At 40.5% G+C, this 20,230-nt stretch overlaps 2 protein-coding genes and 1 non-coding gene across 5 annotated transcripts; all 3 read right to left on the minus strand.

Annotated features, from left to right (window-relative positions):
* Window positions 1-1,471: 1,471 nt before the first annotated feature.
* LOC128601362 (ribonucleoside-diphosphate reductase subunit M2) lies at window positions 1,472-8,917 on the minus strand. 3 transcript variants are annotated; one of them, XM_053614513.1, is made up of 11 exons: window positions 8,869-8,917; window positions 7,558-7,657; window positions 7,295-7,363; window positions 5,882-6,025; window positions 5,665-5,781; window positions 5,434-5,567; window positions 5,075-5,169; window positions 3,703-3,836; window positions 3,506-3,610; window positions 3,297-3,410; window positions 1,472-1,969 (listed from the first exon to the last, which is right to left on the minus strand). In XM_053614513.1, exons 2-11 carry the CDS (start codon window positions 7,648-7,650, stop codon window positions 1,817-1,819), a joined length of 1,158 nt encoding a protein of 385 aa, XP_053470488.1. In that variant the 5' UTR covers window positions 7,651-7,657; window positions 8,869-8,917; the 3' UTR covers window positions 1,472-1,816. The 3 variants fall into 3 exon arrangements, with proteins under 3 accessions (XP_053470488.1, XP_053470489.1, XP_053470490.1); XM_053614514.1 differs by having other exon boundaries at window positions 8,861-8,878; XM_053614515.1 differs by lacking the exon at window positions 7,558-7,657 and having other exon boundaries at window positions 8,869-8,891.
* On the minus strand, window positions 5,265-5,404 carry LOC128601644 (small nucleolar RNA SNORD94). The gene has a single exon (XR_008384737.1). It is a non-coding gene; the product is annotated as a small nucleolar RNA SNORD94 (small nucleolar RNA).
* A 3,188-nt stretch (window positions 8,918-12,105) lies between the features above and the next one.
* On the minus strand, window positions 12,106-17,406 carry klf11a (Kruppel-like factor 11a). Its single transcript, XM_053613924.1, has 4 exons — window positions 16,231-17,406; window positions 14,763-15,008; window positions 13,296-14,220; window positions 12,106-12,866 (listed from the first exon to the last, which is right to left on the minus strand). The coding sequence occupies exons 1-4, from the start codon at window positions 16,252-16,254 to the stop codon at window positions 12,571-12,573; spliced, it is 1,491 nt and encodes a 496-aa protein (XP_053469899.1). The 5' UTR covers window positions 16,255-17,406; the 3' UTR covers window positions 12,106-12,570.
* Between the last annotated feature and the right edge of the window lie 2,824 nt (window positions 17,407-20,230).

The following is a 20,230-nucleotide window of genomic DNA, read 5'->3' on the forward strand; positions in this document are numbered from 1 at the left end:
AAATTTGGCCTCAATATATTAATTTCAGTACAAAGATACTTTTTCTTGTGTAAAACTCAAAGTGTTACCTGTATGTAGATATATAAAAAGACACTACACGGCCAAAAATTTGTAAACACCTGACCATCACACCTGTATGTACAGTCCCATCCAGAACTATTGGAACAACAAGGACAACTCAATTATTTTTGCAGTAGACTGAATTATTTGGGGTTTGATATCAAAAGATGAATATGAGAAGAGAATTTAGAATTTCAGCTTCAGTTGATATATGCTGTCGCAACAGATTGTTGTGCAGCTGCCCAGTACCTAACACACACTATAATCCAATATATGACACTTTTGAGTCATCACCAGTGACATATGGTCTCAACACGGTCTATTGTGTCTGTTGTGTCAGCTGAAGCAGCTGTCATCAGAAGCATAAACGTCAAGGATGACACAGGCATGCTGACAGGCTTGCTAATCAGGAATATCCATGTAAATATTCCTCGTTATAATGCAGCCAGTTACCGCACACACGGGCTCGGACACACTGCCTCCGGAACAAAACCTCTCACTTATGATTTGCAGCCATTGGCATTGCGCTGCCGGTTAAACATAGTGCTGGAACTCACACTTACAACTTTCGAGCCATTCTAGCTTCCAACAACAGACGTCATGATAGTGGCATCAAAACAGTACGTTACTGTATATAAAAAAAAAAGTCTTTAAATTGCTATAGTTTAAAAATTATTAAATACTAAATATAGTTTTCAAATTTATTCATTTGGTAAGCAACTTAGTGAAGCAAAATAGAATTTTAGGTCTCTTGGAAACGAAATGGTTGTTGTGAAGTTTGTTTGTTCAGGTGAAATTCCACACTTTATTTGCAGTAGGTGTTTATAACACTTAGAAGAGGGAGGAAGGTTGGCTGCTTCAGCTCATGCCCCGAGTGCCCCAGATAACAGCTATAAATAGATGGAGGGCTGTGGAAATTTCCATGCAAATTGCTCTCTATTACAGAGGTGTTTTAATTCTACAGGGAAACATTTCTCACTACATACCCGTTCACCTGCCAAAGCTAGTCTGATATTTCTAAAAAGAGTCTATTGCAGGGGAGCCCGAACGTTTAGTCGTCTGAATCGCAGGGTGAAACGTTTGCTTGTTGCTCTAAACACTTACACTTTGGGAGGTGTTTGGCGTTATTACTGTCTGTGCATGTTCATGCAAAATATTCTTCTCGGTAATTAGAGAATGCTTCCTGTATGGCTGATGCCTGGTCTATGCCTGAATGCTCAGGCACTTGTGATTTACTTTTAGACAACATACCACTTGATTGCGTGATCTTAAGGAGCTGTAAATGACATTTAGCCACATTACATAGCTAACACTAGGTTATATTTAAAGGTTCTTAGAACGTGAGAATTAGTCACAATGAAATGACCCGTGCGTAATTCATGAACGGATAGAGAAGAAGAAAAAGGGGGGGGAAAAAAAAGATAGAAGTTGTTTATTTACATTCTCACAAGCATTTAGAGGAAAGCAGAAATAGTTTACACATAAAAAGCAGTAAACATTGCATTTTTGCAAGTTATAAATAATCCTTCCCAACCGCTTAAGTCCCGTAGAACAAAAAACACATGTACAATTAAAGTAAAAACAAACTGCGCCTAAATACAGTAAAGCCCAACAGATTTACTTAAACCAAAAAACAAAAACAAATGTACATTAGATTTCATACCATTTTAAGAGTCCTTCTGAGAATGTTGGGGGTGGTCACAGGAGCATCTCCTTTTCAAGTGTTAATGTTTACAAATGTCCATTTACTCAGAGTTTAGAAGTCAGCATCAAGCCGGAAGGTGTTGTCGGTGGACCCAGACATAACTCCCATGCGCTGATACTCTCCCACTCGCTTCTCAAAGAAATTGGTCTTTCCCTCCAAGGAAATGTTCTCCATGAAGTCAAATGGGTTCTCTACTCTATAGATCTAAAGAAAAACAAAATAATTCAATATAAAATCAGTCACAAATGAACCCCATTTTTGAGGGCCTAAACAAATCCAAAAACTCATTAAAGTTTGCAGACGTGTCAGAACTGGGGGGAAAAATTTACATCTGATAGGGGTTTTAGAATTAAGTGTGGCAAAACAGCTTGAAAGGACCACCTACAAGATAAACAATGGGTGCCTTGCACCACGTTCCACCTACATACACAGAATTCGGTATACGTGTAACCTGCCAATATGTACAAGTGTCTCGAACCCATGCTCTAATACGCAACAGGAATCCAGCAGTTATAATTTTTCCTTTTCAACTTTTGCCATTTCCAGGCCTCATACTTTAACAAATTCCTCCCAGAGATTTAATCAGATCAACATCATATTCGGTCAGTCCGATCTAAAACGTTGTGGCGATGTTAAATTCCAAAGCTTTTGAGTTTTCGTTGAAGGGTGTCCATGACACCTGACGAATTTTGATATGAAACGAGTCAATTTGAGGCCTATACATGCTCGAAACTCATGAAACTTTGCGCACACACACCTCAAATGGTGAAAATTCACATCTGCTACAGGTTTTAGAATTAAGAGGCAAAATGGCTCGATAGCACCAACTACAAAACTTCAATGAAGCAGTCCTTGCTCTAAGTTTCAGCTATATGCAAGATTTTGCCATTCCTAGGCCACAAACTCCTAGAGATTCCATCCAATCAAGATCATATTCAGTCTGTCCAATCTAAAGGCCTTGTTGATGCTAAACTGCAAAGCTTTTGAGTTTGCACTGCACAGCGTGGCCGTCTGACAAAGTTCGATGTTTCACCATGAAACAGGAAGTCATAACGCATACATACAATGTTCAAACTTCACATTTGATACGAATCCTGGCCTAGATCTACATGACAATGTTCAGTTAACAGTCACGGCACCACCTACTACCAACAGGATATTACATGTTTTACACCATGGTACACTCCTAATATACAAGTGCTAAAAAGTGCTTTTAAAAAAAAAGAATGGCATTCCCCTTTCAGCACAGCTCCGATGCGCACCCAGGTGCACGGATCCGTTCAGCTTTAATATTACTTTGAAATGATGCCGCTGCCCCCCGCTGTAGTCCTGACCAGTAGGCAGCATTTTTTGCTTTCTGGCATGTGTGCAAAGTAAAACCGTAAAAATAATAATAAAAAATAAGCGTTATTTCAGTGACTCAGGGTCTAGAAGCTGACTAATACCGTAGGTGTGAAGATGCACTACATCTCCAGCAAACCTGAAAGAGTTTCCTACAAAAATCCACATGTTCACATTAACAGATTCTTACCTTGTTGAAGCCTAGCTCCATCATCAGCCTGTCGGCTACAAATTCAATGTACTGCTTCATCAGGTCACAGTTCATGCCGATCAGTTTAACCGGCAGAGCCTGGGTCAGGAACTCCTGTGGACCGCAAAAGGTGGAGTAAAAAGGTCAGTGCCTTCGAAGCACAATCCATAACACCTCAAGTTTAATCATGTGCATCTGCATGTAAATACCTGCTCAATCTGAACTGCATTCACAATGATGCTCTTGACTGTTGCTTCTGAAGGCTTGTTTACCAAGTGCTTAAACATTAGACAGGCAAAGTCACAGTGAAGACCCTGAAAACCAAAAACATTTAAATCAGTTCGCTATACATAACACCACAAGCGTCAGATTTGTTACCATATGCATTACAATGCACTCGAGGTACCTCATCTCTGCTGATGAGTTCATTGGAGAAGGTGAGGCCTGGCATAAGGCCCCTCTTCTTTAGCCAGAAAATTGCAGCAAAAGACCCAGAGAAGAAGATTCCCTCCACAGCAGCAAAAGCCACCACTCGCTCGCCTGCAGACAACACAAGAGTTTACATTAAACCTTAATCTAGAAGATCTCCAGGTTTCAAGCATGATTGTGTTTTAGTAATGCTTAGACTCAATGAGAATTGGATTCAAATATTTTAAAGAAAACGCCAACACTTCCTATCCCAAAGCCACGGTAACTCAGACGGCAGAGCCTGATCAGTACCACCCCAACAAATTATGGGGTCTGAGATACACATGAACTAGGTCACAGTACACAAAGTGCATCATCCAGGTCAATACTACTACAATACTGACAGGAGGAACAAATGGCAGAGTGGACTTTTTGTACAGTCACTCAATTTTATTTATTTTGTAGCATGCAATACAAGTTTGTAAACCAATTGTTAATTCTCTTAGGTGTGGAACTAATTATGCTTGCCCTTCATCAGCAAACCTGTTTAAGAGAAACACCAAGAACTGATTAACAATAATAAAACCCACCCCAATATAGTGGTCCAGGAACGAGTCCTAAAACCCGGAAACGAGTTAGCATTCTAGCACGTTCAGTTTCATCGTCGTGAAGTCGATGAGGGGTTTTTGGTTAAATACGGTCTGTTAACGCAAGCTCAAGATATTCTGATATAAAATGCGTGAAAATAAGATCAGTGATACCCAACTTGCAATTTTATTAAACTTTTACACACCTTAAAAAGGCAGTTGCTAACAAGTGGCTAAATGGGACTACAGAGGTTGTCAGGGACATTAAAAAGACAATCACACCAAACAGGAAGAACTACAGCCTCATTGTGTTTACTCACGCTCTTGGAAAGTTTGAGTTGGAATAGTATGCAACTTCTAGATTTGTCAATTTATAGTATTTTCCAGTTGTTTTTTTTTTTAAACAAAGATTGAAAGAGCAGTCGGAAACTTGGTTGTGATGTCCATTTATAGCCTACTTTCGGCTTTTTACTTCTGTCGGTTGTATTTAGGCTTTAAATTTGATACATTGGGTTCATTTGTAAAGATTATCTTGAACAAAACCTGTAAGAATCAAACTTTTGTTGGTCACAGAGCTTATTTTCCACAATAACCCAAAAGCCAAGAGGGAAAAAAATGCTACTGGCTTTTTGTTAGGGGAACCAGGGTGATGGTTGGCCTACAAAAATACAGCATTCCTGCAGCACTCCATGGTGAAGATTTAATTTCTTTCTTTTTCCTTTAAAAATAAATAAATAAATAAAAAAAAATAAAAAAATAATAATAAAAAAAATGATGACATACCAAACTGTGCATCCTTGTTGCCGATCCAATTGAGGGCCCAGTCAGCCTTCTTCTTCACACAAGGAAGAGTCTCAACAGCATTGAAGAGAAACTCCCTGAAGATAGGAAAAAAATAAAATGATTTGTTTTAAACCCCACACACATTAGCCACAAAGCCTACCCCAAACACCCATTTTAAATTTTCACAGCGAGGGCTCAGTAATTGCGACAGTTTCATGCTGGTGTCCTTCAGTCAGTTGACCACATGCCTACTGAACTGAAGTCAGACACCAGCACTCAGCTCCCATCATCAGCTGAGGTCCGTACCCCTGCGCGTCTCATCACTGCCCTCCAAGCATGTACAGTTTTGGGGAGTTTACCTCTCTTTTGGATCCTTGATGTACGTGTCAATAAGTAGGCTGTACATCTCAGAGTGAATGTTCTCCATGGCAATTTGAAAACCATAAAAACAGCGTGCCTCGGTCACTTGGACTTCCTGAGTGAATCGCTCCACCTAGTGTTGAAAATATAACATGCAATAAGAACCGTGTTTCAAAACGCTAAAGATTCATTTGAAGGACCTGCAGACAAAAAATGGCCTCTAAACCCACCAGATTTTCATTGACAATGCCATCACTTGCAGCAAAGAACGCCAACACATGAGAAATGAAATATCGTTCATCATCCTTTAGGGACTCCCAGTGCTGGAGGTCCTTGGAGAGGTCAACCTACAGGGCGAGAGAAAGGAGATGAGTGCAAGGCCACCTCAGCATTAAGGAACATGCAGGAGCTATGGACCTGGACCCACTCCAAACACAAGACACATACCTCTTCAGCTGTCCAGAAAGAGGCCTCGGCCTTCTTATACATCTGCCAGATGTCATGGTACTGAATGGGGAAGATGACAAAGCGACGTGGATTTTCCTTCAACAGAGGCTCTTCCTCTACACTGGTTTTGCTGGCTTTGGGCTTCTGTTGAAAGAAGAGAAAAATAGGCTTTAGAAACTCATCCAGGAGACTATTGGTGTAGAAAATAAAATACCTCACGACATGAGTGTACACAGGGTCTTATTTTGCCAAAGAACATCATTAATTTTGTCCATTTCCAGAAAGGGTTTTCAACCTTATCCACAAAGGGACAGTGTAGCTGCAGGTCTTCATTTCAGCCAAGCAGAAGCCACACCCTTGTTTAATCAATTCTTAATCATCTATCAAGTGTACATCTTATTTGGCTGGAATGAAAGCCCTTCGTGGATAAAACTTAAGACCCCATATATAACCTGTCTTATGGGTCAAGTGTGACCCACTACCATATTTAACATCAGAGAAAGTGAGTGGTGTCCACCCATTAAATGCAGTCTTCCTGCACTGAGGACAGAAAACCCAGATATTCACGAAGTCTGAGATGAATGACAGACTGTTTCTTTATGAAAACTAGACTTGGGGCTTAAAATTCAACTAAGCTGCTTTATCTTAATGGTCTAGCTCAGGGGATCCCAAACTTTTCCAGGGCAAGGCCCCCCAAATGGCATTAACATTTGACCGAGGCCGCCCTTTTGCAAGATCTTTAAAACACATTAAAAATACAGACTTCTGAATATAACCCCCCCCTTTTTTTTATTAATAAAAACCATCTTAACATTAGGAATGTTGTCTGTTTAGCAATAGAAAGTTAGGTATAGCATATGTTATTTTAATATGCATTGTTATAAATAACATGTTATAGTAATGCATATAAAAATCATGTATTTATTTTTCACAACAAATTGTAAAAATTTGGGGCCCCGGGCGCCCCCTGGTGGCCCCTACTTTGAAAACCACTGGTCTAGTGAACGCAGGTCATTTTGACTCTTGGGACAAGGGGCGTATACATAAATGTTAAGATAATAGTAAAATGTTAAAACTCGCTTGTATTAGTTCTATGGTATAAAAAGACCTAATACGTTTGTTCAGACTGATTAGTGACGTCACTTTGCTCATGCATTGTCGTCGTGTACATTAAAACACAATAGGCTAGCTAGTTAGCACTCCTACCGCCAAAAAAAAAAAAAATGTCAGCTGTTCGCCTCGTGAACCTCTCTCTCTCTCTCTCCAAAAAGTACCTACAAAACTGACCCGAGCTCTGCTTCTCTGATGGAGCACATGGTTGTTCCTACGGTTTAAACTTTGTAGACGGGATTAAGACTCCTACAGACCCACTTACAGGGCGTGCTAACTGGCTAAAGTGTAGGTTTTACTCACCTCAGAGTCCTCGAAAATTTTACGCGCCGTTTTGGAGGCCAGGATTCGTGTCGAGCTCAAACTCGGCGGCTGCAGGAATATTAAAATAATAAAAAAAACAGTCCATTATTATTATTACTACTACATATATAAAAGTATTAGGGACTAAAACTTTCACTCTACAGAATCCCCCCCACCCCACTTCGGCTTCCACAAGGAACTTGTGCAAGAGGTCAATAACTTCTGCAGTGCACATATTTAGTCATATTTTTACATTTACTCACCGTGTTTTCTTTATTTCCCAGAGACATGCTCCCCAGCTTCGTGGAAACAACGTTCTCATTCTTGCTTTTTAGAGGTGAGCGAGTGGACATCATCGTTACGCTTAAATAATAATAATAATAATACTTTTTTTAAAAATAGACTACAAAGCGGCTCTTAGTGTAAAAACACGAAGCAGGAAGGAACTTAAAATGTAAAGCCGCCGATAAAATAAATAAAAAAAGATGTGAAGCCTATACAGTGGAGGGAAAAGTGTGGCTGAACCGGCTCCAGCTGCTCCTTTTTATTGCATTCTTGGCGCTCGATCCGGTCCAGCCAATCAGAGCGAGGCTCGAGGTGGATCTTTAATTCCTTTGAAGGCGTCAGCCAATCAGGCGCCTCAACGTCATCAGCAAATTGCGGGAAATTTCAAACGCTGTGGAGGGTCTGCGTTCTGTACAAGTATGCAGCTTTTCATTTAAGATTGGGAAAATGGCGCGCTTTGCCAAATACCAGTGATTAAATAATATATATATATATATATATTTTAAAAACTTTTTTTCCCTCCATTGTAGTTTCAATGGTTACATAATGTTATATGTTTGCTTGTTTACGAATGAGAACGCCACGAATAAACACACTTCAAGAACATTATCATGAACAAATAACACTGCATCATGTAAGCAACAAATAAAAATAAGCTATTTATCTACAGCCCCTGATACCGGATTATAAACGATCAAGCAGGTGCAACTGAATAATTATTAAAACAAGCTTTAAAAAAAACAAACAAACAGTTTTTTTGACGTGTAACAAAGCATTTCCACACAGCTTTCCCGCCAGATTCAGGAGTGGCTATTAAAACATAAATATTTTAAAAACCCACAGCGATAATACTACACACATTCACTATTTCATGAACTTGTTCGTGTCTCGTCATGCTGTTTAGTAAATGTGCATCCGCTAAAAATGTACTTCATTCGCAAACATTTGGCGCGGATACAACTATTAATACAACAAGCTGCCACAAAACCATCAACCCAGTTCTCTCTTTATAAAGCCGTTATCTATTGTGAGGAGTGTTAGTGTCAACAATAAAACACCGAAAGCATATGAGATTGTTGTGTTAGAAGCTGAACAAGTTATTGTCATAGTCATTCGCGCTTAAAAAAAAATTATACGTAGTCAACTAAGGGCGTGCTTGTTTACAAAGAAATAAATGCAGTACAAATGCAGTACAACTAAAAAATACCCATAGGAAAACTGTTAAAACAACTTTTTACAGCATTAATGATCAAGTACAAAGTGTTGTTTTGCATTGTTTACGTTATAACCTTGGGGTTATTGTCCAGCACCGGCAGTCATAAAGGATCTGCTAACGAGCTGCAGCCATGAAAGCAAGAGGAGACCGGGCGCGCTGCAGTATGTGTTTGACCAAGGCTCAGCGCCGCACAGTGGTGGGAGGACCAAAACACAGGAAAAGGTCTTGGGCCGAATCCAAAATGGCTCCCTCTTGAACGAACACACACACACACACTGGGCGGCTGTGGATCAGGTGGTAGAGCAGGTTGTCCACTGATCGTAGGGTTGCTGGTTTGATTCCTGGCCCACGTGACTCCACATACCGAAGTGTCCTTGGGCAAGACACTGAACCCCAAGTTGCTCCTGATGGCAAGTTAGTGCCTTGCATGGCATGTGTGTGTGAATGGGTGAATGAGACACAGTGTGAAGTGCTTTGGATAAAAGCGCTATACAAGTGCAGACTCATTACCATTTACACAAACACACCTACATTATAATAAAAATTTTTGTGGTCACATGCACAACCATTTTTCGACTGTCTGTGATAAATTATTCAGCAGTTTGTGCTACAGTAGTTCTTCTGTGGGATTGGACCAGACAGGCTAACCTTTGCTCCTCACGTGCATCCATAACCCTGTCGATGGTTCACTGGTTGTCCTTCCTCTGAGCACTTTTAGTAGGTACTAACTACTCCACACTTGGAACACCCCACAAGACCTGCTGTTTTGGAGATGCTCTGACCCAGTCGTCTATGCATCACAGTTTGGCCCTTGTCAAAGTCGCTTAAATCCTTACGCTTGCCCATTTTTCCTGCTTCCAACACATCAACTTTGTGAACTGAATGTTCACTTACTGCCTAATACATCCCACCCTTTAACAGGTGCCACTGTTACGAGATAATCAATGTTATTCACTTCACCTGTCATGGTTTTAATGTTATGGCTGATCGGTGTATATGTATTTTTTTTTTTGTCTTGTAATTACACTAATTTCAATAGCAAAACGGTCACATGCACAACCATACACAATACGATGTGCAGTGAAATGCTTTTTTCAACTGCCCGTGACATAAAAATAGAAATTGTATAGACCAGAATTTACTTCTACATACATACTTCTGCTAAAGGCTAGCTCACACAGTCAGTTAGTGTGAGGGAATTTATTATTATTTATTTATTTATTTATTTTTATTTACCAGTGGGCTGAAACTGAAACACTAGCATTGTTTCATGCTGAGCAGGAAAACAAGGTGTGTAAATATCTATACAAGTTCCAAGTTACGTGAACATGAACATGAGCAGAGCAAAAGGAAAGATTATGTACTTTACATGGAACTGCAGCAGCTAAACCCATACAGTGGTAGCTTAGTTGTGCCTCCCCTTGGCTAGCGACACCAAACTAGCCTAGTCTTGTGTTAGATAGCCAAAAAAGTATTATATTTGATCAGTCTGATAGTCATGCGAACAGTGTTAATACCAGGGGCAAATTTTATGATAATTACAACTTTTTGTCAAATTTTTACATTTTTAAACAATTCACCCTCACATACAGGATTAAAATGCATGGAATATGTATGAATGGGTGTGTGAGTGTGTGTGTGATTGTGCCCTGCGATGGACTGGCACCCTGTCCAGGGTGTACCCCGCCTTGTGCCCGATGCTCCCTGGGATAGGCTCCAGGTTCCCCCGCGACCCTGAAAAGGAGCAAGCGGTTGAAGATGGATGGATGGATGGAATATATGGCTTTATATAGTGTATAACACACTAGACAGAGTTTTTCACTGTTTTTTATTTTTTATTTTGTATGTACACTGAGTCATGTGGGATTCAGGTGTGATCAGTTTATAACGTTTTAGAATGTAGATTAATTTCAATCAGTGTTTTCCTGCAGACTTGTGGGCTCCTTCTGAACTGATACTGACCCCTTCTGCTCTGTGGGTTGAGAGTTTTTAACACTGCTTGTCCGGTACATTAGTCTTCAGGCCGGATCAGGGCTGGTTTTGAATGATAGCCCTGCTGAAAAAAACAAACCAGCAAAAAAAAAAAATAACAACAACAAAAAAAACCCAATAGAAACCCTTATAGAATGTGTAATGGGTTTAACGGTTATATTGGGAATTGTATTGGTTTTAATGGAAACTATAATGGTATCTACTGGTAATCTGTTGCCTTCTATTGGTGGAATGTTATTTGTAGTGGATACCATTTAGGACCAATAATTGTAATTTGAAAGGTTTTAATGGTTAGCTGATGGTTTGTAATGGTATGTGTAGTGGAAACCATTAGACTTTCTGTGATGGTTTCTATTGTTTGTTTGTTTGTTTGTCACACAGAATCTATAGTAAGATATCATCATGTTCAACTGCAGAAGGAATCTGCTACATCACGTCCCAAAGCATATGAACCCTTGGTTCAACCAACCGAGTACGAGTCTATAATATTAGTAATGAGGCGGGGAAACAGCAGGGGTCGCGCCTCACTAAACTTTGACATGTAGACCTAGGCCTACATCATTACCAATAGGGTACCTCGTGATTTGATAGTTTTTGTTTTTCATCGCTGCACTTATTTCGTTTTTTTTTTGGGGGGGGGGGGGGGGGGGGGGGTTAATTAAAAAAAATAACATGTTGCGTCCGCGCCCTAGGCCCTAATTTACCTAGGCAATTTGCTTCCTTTTTAATTTTTTTTTTTTTTAACTCTAATTACATGTATTTATCTGCGTTTGGTAAATACAAATACAAATACAAACCATGTCGCCTATACTAAACATTTCCACTATTCATGCATTGTTTTAATTCAGCGTCACAAGCAATTGTTTTTCCGTTTGAGAATATCGGTCAGTAAGGCAGATGGGCGGGCACAACATCAACTAATCATTAGGGCTCACATCTGTCTGTGATTGGTCGCGCCCACTAAGCGCTCTTGAACGGCGCACTGTGATTGGATAGAGTTTGTTACTGGGTGTTAAAGGGAGACCGCGCTCGCGCTGTTGTGTAACCGCGTCCAGAGCGCACTTGCATAACTGAACTTGCATAACTGAAATGATTATTTTGGTGCTTTCTCAATTTCTGTGTGGTTTTTAAAATAATAATAAAAACATTTCACCAGAGATATTTTACACTGCAATTTATACTAGTTTATTGTACCATTTATTTGAACATTTCGGTTGCATGGAAATTGCACAGCTGTCTGATGTCTTTGCTTACCTGGGGTTTCTGGTATTCAACAACTTTAAATACAGTAATATCTTATCAAAGGAAACACTGAGAATACTACATAAACATGAAGGTTTATTTGATTCTTCAAATGGTCATTAAATAATATTCAAAGTAAGATAATAGGTAGTATCACGGGTAAGAATACTGTTCATTTGACAGAAACTTAACATTTATTCGTATATTGCCAATAAATGCACGTTTGAATACACATTACATTCATATAGATAGTTACATCTATGTACAAGTATATACAATGGCATAGAATAATGTAACATGAACCAACAAAGACTTTGGCAAATGAAGTGCATACGTTTTGGGAGACATGACATTTAAAAAAAGAAGGGAGAAAAAGGTCCTTATAAACAACAACAAATGGTAAGAAAAGAAATCCAGTGCAACGGTCTGTTTTGTACATGGATATGTAGCAGCCTTGGTTTTCATGTTTCCCCTGTACAATGGTCAGTGGGAGGGAGATTGTCCTGAGGTGAAAGAGTCTAGGCTAGTCTAGAGTTTAGGCCTAGTTTGAGGCAGGTACGAGGACACTGAGGGAGACAGAAGACTGTGATGACGGACGCTGGGTAGAGGCCGTTTTGTTCAGCTCACGCACATCGGCGGTCCATGTCGCGGAACGCTTGGCGGTCATGTGACGGCGAGTGTGCTTGGTCAAGTGGTCACTTCGCATAAAACGTCGGTCGCACACAGGGCATGCGAATTTCTTCTCACCGGTGTGAGTGCGGCGGTGTCGGGACAGTTCATCGGAACGTGCAAATTTTTTGTCACAGCCATCCCAATGGCAACTGAATGGTTTTTCACCTGAGGAACATAAACAGTCATGATCAGAACAAAAGCTTTCTTGTAAAAGGAACTGAATATAACATTTATAAATCAGCAGATGTATTTGCTGAAAAATCCTACTGAGTAATAGATTTGTCGAACACGTCTGTGAATTCTATTGGATTTTCAAAATCTTTATTTTTTCTATGTTTCAGCCAGTTAAATCAGTGTGTGTGTGTGTGACAGAGAGTGGAAAATGATTACAGATTCGCCACCCTTCACCATAAACTACAAGAATGATCATTTTAAAAGGTGAAAATAGTCTCCTATTTTTTTTTTTTTTAAATAATATATGAATAAGTATTTATTTATAGTGTTTACTGCGCATTCGCTGCCATTTCTAGGCATCACTGTAAACTGAGCCAATTCACAAGCCAGGAAAGGAACTTGTATTGCATTTGTAACAACCTGTGTGGGTTCTCAGATGAGCTTTGAGGTGAGAACTCTTGAAGTATGTCTTCTTACATCCTGGGAAACTGCAAACATAGTTGCGCCTGCGAGAGAAGTCGGTGTGTGTGGAGGCCCCGCTCTGGTTTGAGGGTATGTAGACTGGTGCAGGGGCCAGGGGGAGGAGTTTTGTGTTGCCAACGGTCACAACATTTTGTTGGCAAGGCGGAGCTGGAGACACTGAGGACTGAGGGACGACAAGCATGACTGTACCCTGAGCCATTGAAGGACCCATTAGAAGAGGCTGTGAGAAAGAGGTGGACTGGGAAAGGATGGGCTTTGGCCCAGTGCTCTGCATTTGAACGTGGGTCTGAACGAAGGCAGAAATGATTCCAGTCTGCCCATTCACAGGAAATACCTGGCACAGAACTGGACTGGTCATGGGAGACTGAGGCATGGATGAAGAGGCTTGTGATGCAGGAGTGGAGGGGCTTGTAGAGTTGGCCGAGGGGGCAGTGCTCTCCACTTCTGCAGTAGAATTTGTAGCACTAACGTATGTCTGTGTTTCAGTCAGGATGTTGATCTGGGCTGTAGAATCAGAGATGAGCTCAGTCTGTTGGGCAGGGCTCTCTGATGAACCAGGACACTCCTGTCCTGCGCTAACGAGATGATCCAGAGAAGTGTCTGCAGTGTGTCGTATCACACTGGTGGCCCTGCATTGTGTGCCAGTCTCAGAGGGCTGAGGTGGAATGGAGTTTGGTAGGAATGTGGTGATGCCAGCCTGCAGGCCGCAGGGGGTTTCCGCCTTGTTGGTCAAGACGGAGCACATTCTGGGCAATGAGACACTTGGTTTAAGGCCCAAGCAGCCCAGAGGAGGCATGGTGCTGATGATAGCAGACGTGGTTGAGGTCTCAGCAAAGCTGGGGCTGTGTGGCGGGGTCATGCACTAGTAAGGTAGAAGAGAAGGTTAGCATGTGAACTAGATCAGTTTTATGTTTAGCAACACTTTTATTTCTCCTTTCAAAATGACCTTTTGTGTAAGAGCTCCACTTTTGACTTTGTAATATTCCCAGTGACAGTATGCTGGTATAGCAGGATAAGGAAATTTTAAATAATGTTAAAATGTTATTTCATGCTGTACTGATATAAATGATGATGCCACAAAATTGTTTTTTTTTTTTTAAATTATTATTTATTTATTTTAGGCAAGTACACAAAAGCTAAGCGCACATTTAATTTGTCATGAATTTATTTATGGAGTTGGGGTGGGGTGCGTATATTCTAATACTCAAATCCATAATAGTTGCTTTTATGGTTAGCATAACATTATTTTTTCTTTTGTTTTTATAAATAATAATAATAATAATAATAATAATAATAATAATAATTCACTTCTGTACTAGTCGGTAATTCAATGTGTGAAAATAACAAAAAAAACAACAACAATCTAAATAAGTCTTTAATATTTTTCAGCATATTTAAACTCACTAGTGAAGAGAGGGACACTAGGTCTTTGGGGGACTCCAGGGTTTCAGGGTGTAGACTAAGTGAGTCACAGGAGTCTGAGGTTGGCGTAAGCGGGCGGGCTTTGTGTGACCTCTGAACCCAAGAGCTCATGCACACCAGAGCCTCAGCTGCCTCAAGGTCATGATACTCCAGAGTGGAGGAGCAGGGCTTCCCATCACTGTACCTGTTCCTCTCCATCATCACTTCACAGATTCCCACGTAGTTGCTCTGGGAAGAACAATTTGAGTAAAGAATGCTTAAGTGGGGCTGCACAAAGTAGGCTATAGGTGCTGTTATTGCATCGAGTAGGCTTCTTATAAACCAGCAATATTACTGAATGTGATCATTATGAACAGATAAAAGCTTAAAGGTAATCATATCGTCGTGTTTCAGTTGTTCAACAGCCAAGGAATGAGAACTAGAGTGTCGGCTGTACCACTGCAGACTTAACAACGTCATCATTCTCCGTTTCTGTATCCCACACTTTCTACCAGTCAACTTGTATCCATTTTACTTATTGCTTTCGCCAGTCCTACTGATAGTGTTGAAAGTCGGCTGTGTGGCTGCTTATCGAGCATCCGCTGAATGCTGAATGCTGAGCTGCGCGTAGATGTTGCCATTCAGAGGTAGAGAGAGAGAGAGAGAGAGACACAGAGAGAGATAGGGGGGCCCCAGTGTTTTAGCCCCTCCAGCTCTAGGTCTGTTGGGAACCTCCCATCTCCCAAAAATAGCCTTAAGAGTGACGTGCGTCTAACCAGGGTGGACACCCACATGAGGAAGTAAAATTCAGACTAGTCCACCTTTTTTTTCTTTTTTTTTCTTTTTCCTAACAAAGCCTCCACAAAAAAAGGGACACCTATGCCATTTTTAAAAAAAAAAAAGCACACAATGCAACGGGGCGTGATGTTATGAAACTACAGCACCCGCCCCCACAGACTACAGTGCACACAAATTGGTAATAATAACGTGGTTTAATTAAACAGCCTCCTCCCCACTGGTTTCAAACAAGGATGGGAACTGGGCTGAGAGAATGTGATGTTATCTCAAAGAGCACTGCGTCTCATCACTAAAGGGCATGATGCACAACACTGATTACGGCAAATGCTTTTATTTGATTGAGTCTGCATAGTTTTACACAAACATATAAAAACATGGATAAGTCCTATGACATGCATGCCGTATATAATCTTAAGTTGTATGCCAATTATGAGCAATTGGTTATAAATACATAAACATGGATAAAACTGGTTTAATACTCCATCAATCCAAGACTAAATAATAATAATAATAATAATAATAATAATAATAATAATAATAAAAACGTGCCCAGGATTATTACAAAACATGCAACTTTGTTGCATAAACATGGTTCAACTCATCACTACTATTGGGTCATTGCGCAAAACAGGTAAAAGTGTCAAAGACGCGGTTACAAAAGAAACCAACTTACCTGGTCTGAAGCAAAGGTCGGCATGCGGAGCAGAACCCCCTGTACACAGCAGCGCGAGGAAACACAGGCGTCCAGCAGAACCCGGGATCTGAAGTGTAACCACTTTTTACTGCAAGGTCCAACCTCAGCTGAGTGAATCAGGAACAGAGGAAGGAGGGAAAAAAAAGCAGAAACAAAATTCAGAACAGTCTGGCTGGTGGTAACATGTTACCAATCAAAAAACAAAGGTGTAGCAGAATTGGGCCAATAGACGCGGAGACAGCGCGTGAGCAGGTCGTGATCGGGAGCTGATTGGTGGAGAGAGGGTGCGTGGCTGTTGGGGGGCGTAACGCAGGAGTCAGCGGTGTCAGTGTAAACCCGGTGAACCCGGCGCTCATGAACTGGGGGAAAGGTCGGAGCGGCGAGCGCGCGCAGCACAGAGCTACTCCGCACGCGTCTGGCGCTCTGTGACGCCAAAACAAGAAGTATGGAAACAAAACATTATGTGGTAACATTCAAAACACAGCATTTAACGACACGTTTAATAAAGGCGGAATGACGAGCAATTAAATGAATGATTTAACTCGTATATCATCACGTCGATTCACAAACACCGCTTCTATGACAAAGGATTGACAACTACCAAAACACTCACGACGAGTTACAGCCTATTCGCTTGATTGTCTCCAAATATGGTTTTATTTTCCAAAAACATGTTTTTTTAATATATTCGAATTTTATTTATTTATTTTTATATATAAAACCGTTTACACTGCACATTTCTGACATGTGATTTTCATCCCGTGGACAAAAACAGACAGCCTTCCTTCTACAGCTCGGTTTGTTTGAACTCAAAGCCCTCCTTGGTCTCAGCTGCTGAACACAGCTTCTCCTTAAAGGACCCGGAGTGGGCGTGGCTTGCAGCAGTGGGCGGTACCTCTTTGTTGTAGCTCTGCTAGGGCTTTAAAACAGCCCTTTGTGTGTTTCTCGTTTCATAAAGTCAAACCTGAAGCCTTCCAGAGCGTTAAACTGCTTTAGGGTCCTCATAAATACAGAGCTGGCCACTTGCATGTGTAGAGATTCATGTCGTAAAGGAAAAGGACTCATTTCATGACTCTCGGAGATGCTGAAGGGGGCCTGTGATTGTGTCTGAGATGGGGGGAAAAAGCAGGGTCTGCAAACAAAGAGCTGCTGAAGTCCCTCCCTCCCTCTAGAGAGAGAGAGAGAGAGAGAGAGAGAGAGAGAGAGAGAGAGAGACTGAGACTTATTTGTCATAATAATAATAATAATAATAATAATAATAATAATAATAAAGCCTACCTGTTTTTCTGTCATGCGGACATTTCTGTTAGACACTAAAAGCACTTCTGTAAGTCACTCTGTATAAGGGCTAAATGCCGTCAGTGTAAATATTTTTAATTGTAAAGCACTTTTTCATTTGGAGCTCAAAATCTCAAAGTGCTTAAAGATTTACGCAAGTAGGATTAAGCAGAGGTAATCAATGGAAACGACTACATATCATGAAAAATATATCAAAACACATCAAAGGACCCTGGAGCGCTAAACAAAGATTCGAGCTGAAACTAAATTTTGAAACTGGGAATATCAAATTTATATTAAACCAAATAAATAAGACGTTCTAGAAAAGGAAATGGTTAATAAGCCTGGTTTAATTATCTATCTCAACCAGAAATTACTAATGTAGACGGGCAGACGTGAGAATAAGCTTTTCTTTGTAGAGGATGACAAAAATGTTGTCATGGGAACAAGGGCAAATAAGTAAAAAAAAAACAAAAAAAAAACAGGATGGGTTGTGCTGTTATAGGAAAACAGTCAATGACAGGGTGGTGCGGCGCAACGCAGAGGCCAACTGCAAAGTGCAAAGAAGAATATGCTGGAGTGGAAAACTTATAGGAACAGCTTTACCTGCAAGTGCTGACACTGGAGACTCCTTACATGAATATCTATTATGACAAGAGTATTAATATAAACCTTTAATATAAAAATATGAACCCGATTTGACTTGTAGCTGGCACTATAGGGGTGTTATAGGATTTAATGTTGAAGTGGATCATGATGTTTGTCAGTTGATAGTTCGTAATTATACAAAGGTACTGTTCATTTTTAATATGTACAGTAGTACATATTCAGCCGAAGCGTTTTTGTCCAAGAAGGGAAGCTCGGCTTAACGATCGCTGCTTTAAAGCGTATACTTAGATGTTTAGATAATACACGAGAGTTCTGTATCGGCTCTCAATCGAACAGTTTTAACCTTGTAACCACAGAACAGGACATAAGCGTCTATTTGTTGACATGTACATATACAAAATTCTGAGATGAAATGTCAGAGATCAACAATCTCACACATGCCATCAACCACCATAGAAAACGCGCTATAAAGTTGAGGTCTGTAGTGAAACGTAGGGACCGAACGCCATTAAAAATGTCGTACACATACATATCCTTAAAACCGGACAAAAATGGCTTTAGAAAAACTACAGTCAAGGAAAAGGGGGCGCTCAGATGTAATTCCCCAAATCTGACAGCTGCTCTCTGGTACTCAGAGAGAAAGCGGATGCAACTGTTTACCTGCCTAGGTTATTATTGCTTTTGCCTTTGTTCCCCAGATAATATTGCCTATACCAGCCCTGGTTTTCCATTGGATTGTAAGGATCATTTTCAATTAATCAGGCATTGTATCATGGGTGTAATAGGATAAGCAAGTGGGCTGATTCAGTTCTAGTCTATGAATAGACTTACGAGCTAAATTTGAAAATCTCAGTAGAACAAATCTATTAGACTGCTACATGTCTAACAATTTCCCCTTGAGCATAAAAGCACATGTAAAGTACAATCCTATTCTTCAGGATCACATAAAGAAGACGCAGACCATGCTATGCTTCATGAACAAGGTGGTATTTGTTTTGAATATGACCCGAGCCGGAATAACCTTCATTTTTTACCACGTGCATACATGCTTTCGTGACATATGGACATGCCATGTTTATTTGGAGCTTAGTGAAGGCATCCGGATCCCTAAAAATATCATTTAATACCATACGAGAAACTCCATCCACTGCGACAGCTCAGTGTCATACCAAATGCCAATTGGTGGGGTGCTGTCTTGGAAATGGCAGGCCACTTCAAACTTCACCCCTGTTGCTACTGGAGCTTAAAGGACGTAAACAGGGAGAGACATGGGCAGTACAATAGAGAGGTTTAACACCAAAAGTGTTCTGACTTTTTGCCTTAATGCCTGATGTAAAAATGTCTTCCAGAGCTAGTGCTGGGAAAGCCTTCCGAAATTAATGATCTTTTTATGGGTATCAATAAACCTGATGTAGGTTTGTATGGTTAGGTTTCAGATTACTGCACCACAACTACAGTGCCCTTCATTAATATTGGCACCCTCGGTAAATACCAAAGAAGGCGGCGGTAAAAAATTGTCTTGATTGTTTAACCTTTTGATATTTTGTTTAAAAAAAAATTCACAAAAATATCCTGCTCTCATGGATATCAAACAATTGCAAACAAAACACAGGTTTATCCCAAAAATATATATATATATATATCTTTGTTTAATATAGGTGTGCAACAATTATTGGCACCCTTTTAGTCAATACCTCCCTTTGCCAAAATAACAGCTCTGAGTCTTCTCCTATAACGCTGATGACGTTGGAGAATACATGGCGAGGGATCTGAGAGCGTTCCTCCAGACAGAACCTCTCCAGATCCTTCACATTTGGAGGTCCACGCTGGTGGACTCTCCTCTTCAGTTCACCCCACAGGTTTTCTATGGGGTTCAGGTCAGGGGACTGGGAGGGTCATGGCAGGACCTTGATTTTGTGGTCAGTAAACCGTTTCTGTGTTGATTGTGATGATGTTTTGGATCATTGTCCTGCTGGAAGATCCAACCACGGCCCATTTGAAGCTTTCTGTCAGAGGCTGTCAGGTTTTCATTTAATATCTGTTGATATTTGATGGAGTCCATGATGCCATGTATCCTAACAAAATGTCCAGG

The sequence above is a fragment of the Ictalurus furcatus genome, chromosome 25 (assembly GCF_023375685.1).
Source record: "Ictalurus furcatus strain D&B chromosome 25, Billie_1.0, whole genome shotgun sequence".
NCBI classification, from domain to species: domain Eukaryota; kingdom Metazoa; phylum Chordata; class Actinopteri; order Siluriformes; family Ictaluridae; genus Ictalurus; species Ictalurus furcatus.

Bases quoted from the DNA above. Each gene is read 5' to 3' on its own strand.
- LOC128601362 (XM_053614513.1), bottom strand. From the start codon at position 7,650: ATGATGTCCACTCGCTCACCTCTAAAAAGCAAGAATGAGAACGTTGTT. The intron at 3,837-5,074 runs GTATGTCATCAT...TGTTGTCTGCAG, and splicing joins CAACAAGGATGCACAGTTTG to GCGAGCGAGTGGTGGCTTTT. The intron at 3,411-3,505 runs GTATTTACATGC...TGCGGTCCACAG, and splicing joins ATGCAGTTCAGATTGAGCAG to GAGTTCCTGACCCAGGCTCT.
- klf11a (XM_053613924.1), bottom strand. From the start codon at position 16,254: ATGCCGACCTTTGCTTCAGACCAG. The intron at 15,009-16,230 runs GTAAGTTGGTTT...TGTTCTTCCCAG, and splicing joins CGACCTTTGCTTCAGACCAG to AGCAACTACGTGGGAATCTG. The intron at 12,867-13,295 runs GTTGTTACAAAT...TATGTTCCTCAG, and splicing joins TCATCTGAGAACCCACACAG to GTGAAAAACCATTCAGTTGC.